We start from the raw sequence: 13,479 nt of genomic DNA, 5'->3' as shown, positions 1-13,479 counted from the left end.
TGAAACTTATACTTCATAATTGTCTCTTTGACTGATAAAGATGATAGGTTCTTCAACTGAACGCTCGTAGCACGGTTAAAGTGAGAGACTAAAGTCATGTCGAGTCCCCAGCTTCAGAAGCCAAAATCTAGCTTTTACAGAGATGGAACTGACATTTGGCGAGCTTTAATGTGAGACAAGGAGGGATATTTCTCTATAATTATACATTTAGTAAGGGAGCTGTTTGGCAATACCCTTCCAGAGCACGCCAACTAGATGTTGATTACCTCATTTCTAGAGTATAATATTTCTTTTCGTATTATATTTTGGTAACAGAATGACCTAGTTTGATTATATTTGAAGATCTTAGACATATAAAAAATTCCAAAAAATTACAGCACCTTCTGTTCACGCCTGGTCTCCCACGGCATTACTGATCAAGGCTCTTAGAGGCTTGAATATGATTGATCGGACGGGAAATCTTATTTTACTCTAGATATGGCCGTAACTACTCTAACAATTTTCAGGTTACTGTTAACACCCCTTCAGATATTACAGTTAAAAGTTGGTCTCAGCGAGTATAGTAAGGCGTGTTGAACAATACAGATGATGACTAAAGGCTATATAATTAGCGGCTGCTTAACACCTGCCCAGATCAACTCCAGGCGCCATCTGTTGGGATTATCGCGATATAGTAATGTATGGCATAAAAGAGGTTAGCAGAATAGTGAATAATTCGATGCGAAATTGATCCTCGAATAAACTAGAGCTCCCCCTATACCTGGTGTTATTACAGCGAATAATCTCAAATTGATCACCTTTGAACTCTAGTCTGCCGGAATCCTATGAGATGCACCTTAACAAACGCCCGTAATCATCAACTGCAAGCACAGCTGGAGATCTACAGACATCTTTTGGGTGTTATCTTGCATTCCTACTTTAAACCGTTTTGAGCGATCTACTTAGTCTTCTACTCCCGACGTTGACTTGTTTACTACTTATCACAAAGCTAGATATGTCACTCAATTGGACGATAGTTGTCAGGCAGCTTCTGTCCAACTGAAACATCCATAGAAGACTTTATTTCTACTGTGAGGCTCCTCATGCTTCCAGTTGTTGACATCCAAGCACCGCCTAGAATGTTTAAATTTAAGGTTGATTACAGGGTGCAGATATCGTGCTTACATTACATCGCTAATGGCAGATCTTCAAAGATAAGATATATTGTTATTGAATTGAAGTTTTTTTCAGAATGCATCAACATGGGCGTTAATAGAAAAAGAAAAAACGTAGCCGCAGCAACCGCAACCAAAACAAGAGCAAAAAGAAATGGGGGTTTGTTTATATAAATGGGTTGCATTGATGCATCATTCTATCTTCTTTCTCTTTTCTTATCCCTCTTAAGAAAAATGTCTTCTACATCGGCTGCACCATTTTTTATTGTGAACTCCATAAAAATTCTCCCTCGCGTACCTTACTGCGAGAGACCTACTCGCACCACCCTTAACGTCAACCATATACCTTACCAGCACAGCCCACTCCGGGAAGTTACCAATGCCTCTGACTTCGATTCCACTGAGGATTTTGACAGTACCGAAACTCCTGAAGCCTCCAACTTCGACGATTTGTTTGCCAATACCCCTTACTTCAATTGCACTGACGATTCTGACAGCACCGAAACTCCTGATGCCTCCAGCTTTGACGATTTGTTTTCCTATTTTGAACAGAGAGCTGCAGCTTCGTCTTTTACATGTTCCTCGTCTTGCTTGGCTACTTCTTCTTTAAAGTCCGAAGAGATCAAAAAGGCCGAGAAGAAAGAGAATGAAAAGCAAAGCAAGAACAATGAAATAAATGAGAAGACCATGGCCAACAAGCAATCGAAAGAATGGCAACCCTACCCTACAGGACCGGATAGATTTAACGCGATGTTCGCCAGTAGTAAGCCAGTGCCTCGCTTGAGAGAGCACAAGAAGCGCAAGCCCTTATACCCGCCTTCTGGCCGACCACCTCCTTCATACCCGTACACTTGCTGCTGCCCTACCCCCAGCATTCCAGTTCCGCTCACATTCCAACCCCCTGTCTACCGTTCGATCTTTGCGTACCCTCCTGAGTTTTTGCGCAGAGTCTGTGCTTCGAATTCCCGCACCAATACACCCGCACCAATCACTGAATCCGTTTCCAATTTCAACGACAAAGCTACTGAGGAAGAAGTCCCTCTTTCTGATACTACTAACAAGCCGACAGACATGCCTCAACCTACTTCGAATGCAGTCGAACCAAGACATATCACTGAAACTGCCTGGTACAATTTTCTCAACAATACTGCTTTTAGAATAACTAACTCTCTTTCTGCCTGGGTCAAGAAATCCTTCTTTGGAAATGACCTGTAAGTTCTGTATATAGTCTATTTCTATATGTATATAGCCAATACACTAGCCTGGCTGTCTCAGGCAGCTGGGTTTTTTACCCAAACTTTTATCCATCGACATGTAGACCACTAAACAATGTGTCGAGCTTAGTATTGTGTTAACTTGAAGTTTGTAATTAAATCTGACTTTATTTCGTCTTATGGATGACGAGTAACGGGGATAACCTCTCTTCCAGTTTGAGTTTTGCATCGCGAACCGAGAGTGGTAGAAGTTGTACTCCTTTACATTTGCCATTTCAACTTTAGTAATAACGGACCCACATTTGATTCACTTCGGGCTTGAAACAGTAATAATGAGCCGTATAGCGGGTTCCAAAGTTCAACGATTGGCGAGATTCCGGCTAGAATCAGATATTAGGACAGGCAGAAATTTCGAGTAATAAAGCGAGCCAGCATGATCGGAATGACCACAGAATATACGAATGATTACACTCGTAGTAGTAGAAGTAATTTAAGTCATTCCAACTGAAAATAAATCTATTGGTGAAGAAGATACGGTATTGCAGCAACTGTAACTGGGAAAGAAGCAGAGGCCGGAGGCCGACTTTTGCATCCTTATATAGTATTTTATTAGATCGAGCTCTGTCCCACACTACCGAGCAGTCCATAATCAGTTAGAATCTAGGTACTGACGGGAAGAACGCCTAATATAACTGAGTTCTACTTGCCATGTGTAGACTCGAAGTAAAGGACAATCAGGGGAACTTGGGAGAAATTCAACTAAATCTAGCTGTACTTTTCATGCATAAAACCTTGATAAATAAATTATTAAAATTACCTTTTATTTGATCCACTTCCAAAAGCATGTAAAAATATTTGATTGAGCAAAGCCGGTTCAAGTTCGAGTTAGAGTTGAAATATCCAGGTATTTAGTGTCCCATTCGCCATGGCGATCAGCTAATCCCTGCATATCATGGTTTAATACGAACTATTCAGAGAGTGATGATAAATAATGTTACCTAGTCAACTCATACAGAAAATAAATGGATGTATTCCACCGAGATATGATATGCCTCAAATGATAATATGTCAACATGCTTTTACTCAGAATCTCAAAACATGGCATAGTTTGCTTCAGTTAACAATAAAGGGTCAAGAAAGACCGTCAATGGTTGCAACGTTCAAGTGACAGAGGTACACAATAGGCATTCTGCGTGAAACCATGTGTTACTATACTACTAATTGCACAATATCCAAGCTACATTCAAAACCCCGGCAAATATATTGCTCACCTCCAGTAATGAAGATCTGTAACAGGGATTATTTCAAGACCTATATTCTTCCGTGCACACCACACATCTAGATTTTTTTTAAGCATACCCTTGATATTCGCCCCATGATAACGAGAGATGAGATTATGGGTAGATAATATGCTGATGACCCTGTTCTGTTTTCAGACCAGCCTAATGGAATTCGTCTAATCGTGTGTTGACAACCACCTTGCCGCATTCGGCATTCGTATTTCAGCGCTCTTTTTATATCTTTACATTTTGTTAACTCTTCTACTTTCATATGGCTTATTCTTTTAATATTAAAGAGCAGAAGCATATGCCATGACAGGTACTTTCAGTTGCTTGTGTATTATTATGACCATGTGTAGTAATAGGACTTCAAACAAGATTTATTTGGGAGAACTTGTTGGCTTTAATTTGTACTCAAGTGGAAATAATTTAATAACAGTTTCAAGCGGTCCGTGGCTAATCATACATACCCAATATGCTGATTAGATTCGTAGAAAATAAACAGGGGTGGTATCGGCTAAGTACCAAAAATGACGGGTCACCTGGTCATGTGATATGCTCCTGTACCGATTCTTTCTCTGAACAATTTGCAAGCTAAGAGGTATAATTAAGTTTGGCAAAACCAGTGGTGGTTACCAAAATAGAGAATTAAAAATAATCTAGAAATACCAGGCAGACATTGCGGTCCGATCTCATTCAAACAGGGTTAAAGTTATATGCATATTGATAAGATAATCAAGTACCTAAATAGTGTTAAGTTGATATTTGACGTCACTACTTAATCGCCATAAAGTTTAATTATTTAAGGCGATTCAGATCATGTGCAGTATGAGTTATCCTACTTATGAGCTAAAAATTATATAAGTCGCCGACAATGTGTAGCTCAGGGATTTATTGAAAAAACGAGTCATTAGGTACCGTGGATCATGGTCAGAGAGTGCGGCGTGACTTTGTATCTATTAATGGGTACATTGTTCAAAATATGGTGACAGAAATGCGCTGGAAAAAAGAAAATATCGACTCATGACCACTCAACCAACAACAAAGAGGAAAAAGAAATGTTTTGTTTATATAAGCGCGGCGTTTGGTCGCTGTTGCTTCTGTTTTCTTCTTCTTTTTTCCTCTCTAGTACTAAGCAAAAATGTATCGTGCTACTACCACCTCCGCTACTTCTGCCAACGCCCTTCGAATTATCCCTCGCATACCCTATAAATCCAGACCTCGCCCAACAGTCATCAAACGTACCTTTTCTCCACCCATCCAGTCCCCTCTCAGAACCGTTACCAATGTCTCCCGCACCGAATCTAGTACGAGTTCCCACCACAGTTCTCGTTCTTCCTCCACCACCACTTTCCGCAGTACTTCCACTTCTGGTAGCACAGCCACTCTAGCTCGTCTTTTCCATCATTCTACTGCTTCCTCTTCTTCTGGATCCATTCCCTCCTATTCCAGACATTCTGCCACCCGTTCAACCACTTCATCTCCCACATCTTTCTCCCCACGCTCTGATACTCACTCCGCCTCATTGTCCTCACATCCCACCACCCACTCTACATCTACTGCTTCCTCGTCTCGCTCCAGCTCTCATTCCTCTTCTTCTTCCCGCTCACGTTCTCCCACTACCTACCAATTCACCCCACTTGCCACCTCTACCCCATTACCTGCAACTCGTACCCGGTCTGTTTCTTCCTCATCCGTTCCTTCTCAACGCATTGCACTCGCTCCTTTCTCGTCTCGCAATACCCGCTCTACCTCCTGTCCCTCTATCCCCATGACAGCTCCTATCACTTCAACAAGACGTGCTCCTAACTCAATCTCCAGCTCTCGCTCCAGCTCTCACTCCAGCTCTCACTCTAGCTCTCACTCCAACTCCCGTCACCACTCCAGCCACCATTCGTCTCGCTCCACAACGTCAACCCTCTCCGATACCTACATGAACCCCCGCAAGGCCCCTTCTATTCCCAGACCATCGAAGTCCTCCCGCACTACCGCTAACCCCACTTCCATCACCACCACCACTGCTCCCTCTCAACGTCTGTTGAACAGACTTGCTAACCTGCCTTCCAGACTTACTAACTATTCCTACGGTTCCAAAGAGTACTTGAAGTTCGAAGCTTTTATGGATAGCTTGAACCTTAGCTACGCTTACAGTGGTGCTTGCAATGACAAGCTGACCTTCACTTGTTTGAAGGTTACTGTCGAGCAAGCTAGAATCCACCGACGAGCCCTCCTGAAGCAACTACTGGCAGTCAACGAAGCTTACCTGAAGCTCCTTGATATGGGAGTTGATACCCTGGACCTCCATCAAACGAAGAAGTCAGAGATTCTCATGAGTTTGGGTAAGTTAGAGCGATTCTGCGATATCGCCAAGATCACGCTTGAATCGGAATAAGCTTGCGGTCTCGGGCCATGAGCAACCACCACCATAGCTATAAATACATAAGTATGTAGTGCCCCAAATTAGTATCTCTGATTGCCTCCGGCAAACGAGATCGGGCAGAGCCCGATATTCGTAATTCATAACTCGCATTCCGGTCTATTTTCTGTATAGTTAACTATGGTATTGATGACTAAAGCCCGAGCCCTTTACAACGATGGGTATGTAAGATAAATAAAGCCCGGCCACTGATTACAAGTATTGGCTGTGCCGGTTGGGTAATAGTGGCTGGAGGGGAGGCTAAGGTTCGTATGAGTTATACCACAAACCGGTTGTCTTAGATCCAGTAGAAACCCTAGTCAACCACCGAATGCCTCTGTTATTAGTCCATATGTATACACAATGATAAGGCCTTCTATGTTTAAGGAAGGTGATAAATTAGAGCACTTTATCCCCGATACTCTCTACTTTAAAATTAAACGACGAACCATTGATAACCAACGTGTGTCTTCGTGCTCGCATTTAAGACCCTAGCTCTAAACAATGCGACGTTAATTACAAAGAGAGCTTCAAGAGTTTTTAAACTGTGCTGGCTAGTATTATCATACCTTTTTCTCTCATGTTTTTATCCCCTTTTCCAAAATCTATAGGGAGAACCATGCATGCATGATCCTTTCTTTTTCTCCTACTGATGAGATGATCCGCCTTCATTACTGACAAACGAACATTATTCTTGGCCTGAAAATTCCGACTAGCGTGAAGCCTGTCTCAAAATGCTTCGAAACCGTAATTGAAACCCACATTTATGGCTAGGTCAAAAAATACCCAATAGAATCGGCTGAGTTTTCTCAATCTAATGATACCAATCAAGCTATATCTTTAGTACAGCGCCAGCAAGATTCTGCATTCCAAAATGCAGGGGTTAGTATGTTATGGCATAGGCCTCTCCACCCTTGTGTGCCACTGACCTGGAGTTCCTGATTATTATAAATAGAGGTCAAATCTCCTGCTTCTCCCTTCTTTCTTCCTACTCACTACTCATCTGCCAAACTCCAATTGACCCTCACCACACCCAACATTCTCAAGATCTCGACCAGACACATTTGATGCATGGGCTATCACTAATACAGGATCAAGTCCTAAGTGAGTACCGGTGAGTACTACTAACAATTGAAGTGCTATCTATTACATGATGTCCTCTTATTACATTCCAATCCCAGTTCGAGATGTGGTTTATCGAGTGTGGCTCAACAGTATATATATTCGGGATACAATAGACAGCAATTGGATAAAGCTGCCTCCTATTCTAGATCCTTTTCCAGGTAATTAAGCTTCATGGCGATCGGGTAGTGATGCCACATTTGCACCTTATATGTTCTATCTTGGTGCATGCTTAGCTTATCAACGTGCATGCATACGAACCCTGCTCGAAGTCTGACCTCTTGATGACCTGTCACATTCTGAATGGATAGTATTGTATCCTGGCCAGTGACTGTCATGTTGAACCCTGCAAACTTACTCTTTCTCTTGACAGGGTTGTATCACATGGACTATTGTAGTAACAGGGTATATGATCATCCCAACGTCGAGTTCGGTGGTCAGGCACTTTTTCTACTGTGACGGAAAATAATGATAGAATTGAATTATCTCTCTCTAGTTTACCCGATTTCTTTGACGGCCCATTATCGGCATGTGTAATTAATCACTAAAATAGGAACAGAACATATAGAGTGAATTAGTCCATATTTTTTTTTTTTTTCTTGTTTAATTTTCACGAGCACTGTACTCAATAGCGCATTGGGACCACAGTTCTCGGTCTAATTTGATCAATACACATTGGAACCATTGATAGGGGGATAACGGCCACTGAAAGATTCTTGCAATCATGGGGCATCCGCTTGCCTTACTGATGTGATCACCAAGGTTCTCAAATTATAAAAAAATCTGCACTTTATGAAATAATTGAGAGGGAGAATAAGGTTGACGCCTATAGGTATGCTGCAGAGGGTAGGTACCCGTAGCAGAAAGCAGCTTCTAGATGACTCAGTCAGTTAAAAGTAGCAGCAAACATGTAACTGGGGCGACTCCCATAATATTGGCCAGTATCGTCATCTTCCGACAGGCAAGAGCAATAATGTCTTTGATTACCTAGTAAGCTCCGTTAGCGTGAACCCTAAGCATAATCCCTGTCAATGACGGAGGTAAGTGTGCATACACGACCTGTCTGGTTGTGATAGAAGCTGGCGAATATCGAGGTTCCGTGCATTTTGTTGCATCGGGTTGCCCATAGTTTCAAGTAAATTAAAATTCGGGACTACCGACCGTCTGCACCCATCACATGGATATGCATCAGGTTAAGGGTAGGTTTTAGGAAATTTATGCTTAAATACCAGATTAAGCACCCCTTCCCACAGATGTTGCATTGCATTGCATCAGGTTACGGGTAGTTTTTGGGAATCTTATGGATTTTGATTAAGAATACCTCTTTCAGACCTTCCCTGCATCTTCCCTGCATCAGCACGCATTGCATTGCAGTAGGTTAGGGGTAGTTTTGGGGAAGTTTATGGGCACAGAGTACCGATACCGCATTCAGTGCGTTGCTTTTGCAGGAACAACAACACATGTTGTGCTCGTTATGGGGTTGTTTACAACAAAGGTGGGTTACGCTAGAGCCCAAAAAATATAAATATGCGTCTTTTCCCCCCGAATTCTCTTTCTCTTCACTATCACTTTTTTTTTACAAATCAATTCTCTCGAATCAAATTTACTTCTTCGTCGATCAACAATGACTTTCATTGTGTCTACTGTTTTAGCTCACGCTATCTTCAGTGTTTCTGTCCATGAGGACCCTCTTCACCTATTGTTTACCTTTTTACTCCTCACTGTCTGGTATTGGTATGACGTCCACCCCGCTCTAGTCCTTGTTGACTGTGGTGAGGTTACTGAACCTGAACCTGTTGTTGTGGTTGAAGTTGTCGAGGAACCACCTAGACCCTTGACTGAGAGAGAGAAAATTCAAAAGCTGTGGCGGGAAACACAGGAATGGAAGGCCCAACGGGCTCTTGAACGTGCCAACCGTCCTCCTCCTCCTCCCAAACGGGTCTTTCGAACTATTCCGGTCCCAGTCTATCCCAAACCACCACCTCCACCTAAACCCAAGCCTCTTACGGTTAAACGTGCCATCACCAGGTCTTGGAAAGCGGTGCGAAAATGCACGCTCCGCACACTCGGCTATTAAAGCCATCAACCGCTCTTGGTTATTCTCCCATTCAATTGAGGAACCAGCCAGTCTTTTGCAGCAACGAAACTACTCCAAAGTACCAATTCACCACTACTTCACCATCACTTGCATCCAGTCGTTCAACAATCTGGCCAACAACACACCATTTGACTATGACTACTAGTACAACAATCATCCACTGAAATCATGAGTCTTAACAGTGGCGCGCTCCTTGCTGCGCCTAGTTTTGCAATTTGATTGTGGCTTCCTCAGAGTCGCCATCCTTGGATATCACTTCTAGTCATCCCGATCTCCCACCCCTACTGAGGTTTTATTACACTGGCGCCGCTGTCTGCGGTTCGACATGTTTTCAAAACTCACAGTCCTTCATTACAAGATCGGGTGTCAATTTAAATCATCACACAGATTGTTGTTCGCTAAAACTGGCTCCATCATTCACACCATTACAACTCATGCTGCTCTGGTTTCTCTCATTGGCTCTCTGTTCTACTCTTGGTCCATTTTCTCTCTGGTTTCTCGGTCTCTGCCTGGTTTTTTGCTCTCTACTACTCTCAACTACTCTCTACTACTTCTGTTTGAAAAAAGGAAAAATTGAAAACCCTCGCAAAAAAAAAAAAGAATCTAAATGAAAACCCTGGAAAAAAAAGCTCTACTCTCTACTGTGTCTCATGGACATCACTCTACTCGGTCTCTTGGTCTCTACTATTCTATTCTTATTTGGTCTACTCTACTCTATTGGCCACTCTACACCAGTCTACTGTACTGCTACAATTTCCTAGCCACTCTATGCTAGTCTACTATCAGGATCTACTTTATTCTGACAACTCTACTTGGCCACTTTACTCTACTTGGCCCCTTCTCTGCTCCACTCTACTCTACTCTACTACTGTACCTACTAATATACTATACTTTAATAAACATATCTAGTACTGTAACCATCTTCTAATTGAATACCTGCTGCTCCACCTCTCTGGAGTCCCAAATTATGATAAATACTGGTCGAATCTCTATCTATTGGACTGGACTGCAAAATGTATGTTGCTCTTTGCATCATACTAAGTTATCGAGAAAGGAGTGGTACCGGTTTGTTCCGCTAGTAGGTGGCTCGTGACCTTGGGATGCCATCGAACAATCATAAAACTTGTACTGTGAGGTATTCCAAGATGAGGGTATACCACAGTAACTGAGGGACATCTCGGCTGATATCAAGAATAGGTACAAGTCGGGTACGGTGGGGGGTGGGGGTGGGGGTTGACACCGTGTATCATGGTTAGGGGGTATCCTAGTGGTCAATATTAGCGCATCAGTATCATGGAGTCGTATATACTAGTTGGTCGCACTTGGCTATGATAGCATTGGGAATGGAAAGGCACATTTAGTATCGAGGATTGGAAGGCGACGCCACCGTGGTAGTGGGTCCAGAGCGGTGCACCGGTGTTAGAAGATCTAGAAGCTTATAATTGCTATCAGTTTTGGAACAGATTGAGGCAAGACGGTGGAGATATTGTTAATTTCAAGGCGCAAACCGAATTTCAACTCACAACGGTCGTATCCTGTGAAAAATCGAGAAATATTGCGGTTGCTCTAGGTAAATGATAGCACTAATTATAATACCAGTTAGATGATTGCTTGGGTATGAAAGCCGTTGAAGGGTCTTCAGCAAGCAAGGCCGGATACCCGTCGAAATATCCATCTCGGCTGCCATTCTTGTGATAAAGTCATAGATCGAAATGGATACTGCCAACATTCAAAAAGAGCGGCTAACCTTCTCTGCTGATTCCCCAACTAATAACAACTGAACTAAATTGTTTCCGAGCGGTGATTACTATGAAGATTCTTGGTAACCATATCTAGACACCTAATTCTGAGTGGCTTATATAAAACATACTCGTATACTTCTTGTTGGTTGTAAGATTGGATAGAATATGGCCCACGCACCCGGAAGTAAACTGGATTTTGTTGCGGCCGTCCTGTTGCCTTGTATCTGCATAGCATCATAGAACTATCAATGAAAAAGCTAGTAGACCAGAATTGATGAGATTACAAGCCGTCTAAGCTTTCCAGCGAAAGCTCGGCAATGTGAAAGGATTGCGACTAGGATCAATAAATATGGTTTTGTTATTATATTTAAGAGTAGTGTGGAGGTGAGGTTCTCAATATAAGAGACATACAGGCTGATATAACACTTTCCGTATCTTCTAAAGTTGAATGAGAAGCGTTCAAAATCTTAAAGCAGCATAAAAATTGGTATAGGGCTGATGTTTTCATCAAACATAGTGCTCTCCCAGGTTATTTCGGCGTGCACCTATTTTTACATAATATTTCGAAAATAAAAATATATCTATTTATCATCGATAGTTTATAACACTGCGCCGTTGGCGAATTCGACGGGCCCGCTGTGTTAGATAGTAACCCCAGATAATTCCGACAATAGAGCCACCGAGATGACCAGCATAGTCACTGAGCCCAAACCGCATAAACAGTCCTGCTCCATTATACGCCATTGTCCCGAGAAAAACTGTCCAGGCTCCAAAAGGAAGTGGAATAAACATTAGAGCCAATTTAGCATGAGGTGCGAGGTATGAAAACAGTCCAAAAGTCGTGAACACAGCACCACTTGCACCAAGACTAGGAATGTTTTGAAATCTACGGACCAACACTGGTAACATAAGTGAGGCCAGAGAGGAAATAACAGCTCCATCTATATACGCGGCAAGAAACTGCTCAGTACCGACCCAGCTAGCAACAGTAGTACCGAAATTGTAGAGCACATACATATTAATACCAATATGCCAAAATTCTTGGTGGGAAAATGCAGAGCCAATCATACTCCATTTATTGAATTGCGAATCCTTATGGAGGAGGCCGTATCTATACATGAAACGAGAACCTTGTTTCGTTTTCCATGCCAGGAACCCTGCAACATTGAGGCCAATTAGTGCGTAGACTACAAGCTGTGGGTTTTGCTTGACAACTCCCATTCCAGGCATCTGGAATAACACTGGAAATATGAAGGTGGTTACTGTGAGTACCGCGCCAGTAAACAGCAATGGCACCCGGTGGTTTACGAGAATATTTTTATACCGATTGAACTTGCCCCAATTGCCGCCTCTACCATAGCTACTACCACCGTTGGAACCACCATATCCGTGGTCTCTATGGGTCGCCATAAACAAAATAGATTGTCTAGGGCTAACAGATTTAGTAAAAGATTGCAGAAATGGCCCATTTTGCGTATGAAATGTATTGGTAAAAAAGCCAGCCGTAAAGTGCTTAACACTAACACTCTTTTCAGGAGTATTTATACTGGTATGACTTCTGGTAAATGCTTCATATTTAGACCCAAGAGTTGAAAATGAGCTGGTAACATTGCGACTGTAATGTCTGGCTGCTACGCCGCGTATCAGAACTTGACCTATAGCTTCTGAAGAAAAAGCCTTCTGTCGTGATATTCCAAACAATTGGCCTGAAACATGGAACGCACTTCTACTTAGATTGCTTGACAAATTCCTCATTTCGAAGAATGCTAATAATATAAATACAAGTTCATCCTGTTTACTGATCAGTGGAGCGGCTCATTTGCTAATCAGAGCCGCACATGTCCACTACAAATATTTCCTACTGCAGCTGAATATCACTAATTTTTGAAGTGTACGTTCGATTACGGCATCTTTTCAATTTACATTCAGGATGATTATTCCAGTCAGATGTTTTTCCTGTGGCAAAGTAAGTTTGGTGGTGTTTGATTGATTGCGAAAGTTTTAGAAGCCTGTTTTTCGTCGATTCTGCTTCAGTAGTAGTCAGTCTCTGGGCTGGGTAAAATCACGAAAGGCTAAAGTTCTTGACTCTTGAATATTGGAAACTAACAAGCTCCTTAGGTCGTAGGCGATAAATGGGATACTTATCTATCATATCTCCAGGACGAGAATCTGTCTGAAGGTGACGCTTTGGACAAGCTCAATCTTAAGAGATACTGTTGTCGTCGTATGATTGTAAGTAAGAAGGTTGAGACAGCGATCACACTGATGCTTAGAAAATTCCTCTGTTTCTCGTATGAAGTGTAGGCTATATTATTCCTTTCGTCCTATATCATGATTTGTGAAGAAGTTACTAACTTATATCAAGCTGACACATGTCGATCTCATTGAGAAGTTCCTTCGATATAACCCTCTTGAGAAGAAAGATTTCTAATCTCGTAAAGCCACATCTTTAT

General features: G+C 42.2%; 1 protein-coding gene across 1 annotated transcript; it reads right to left on the bottom strand.

The window, feature by feature from the left end:
• Window positions 1-11,614: 11,614 nt before the first annotated feature.
• Window positions 11,615-12,781, bottom strand: PCP1 (Pcp1p; the record flags this gene model as incomplete). Its single annotated transcript, XM_018881082.1, has 1 exon — window positions 11,615-12,781. The coding sequence occupies one exon, from the start codon at window positions 12,779-12,781 to the stop codon at window positions 11,615-11,617; it is 1,167 nt and encodes a 388-aa protein (XP_018733707.1).
• Window positions 12,782-13,479: the final 698 nt, after the last annotated feature.

This window comes from Sugiyamaella lignohabitans, chromosome C (assembly GCF_001640025.1).
Source record: "Sugiyamaella lignohabitans strain CBS 10342 chromosome C, complete sequence".
NCBI lineage: Eukaryota > Fungi > Ascomycota > Dipodascomycetes > Dipodascales > Trichomonascaceae > Sugiyamaella > Sugiyamaella lignohabitans.
This window is presented reverse-complemented; position numbering and strand designations above follow the sequence as displayed.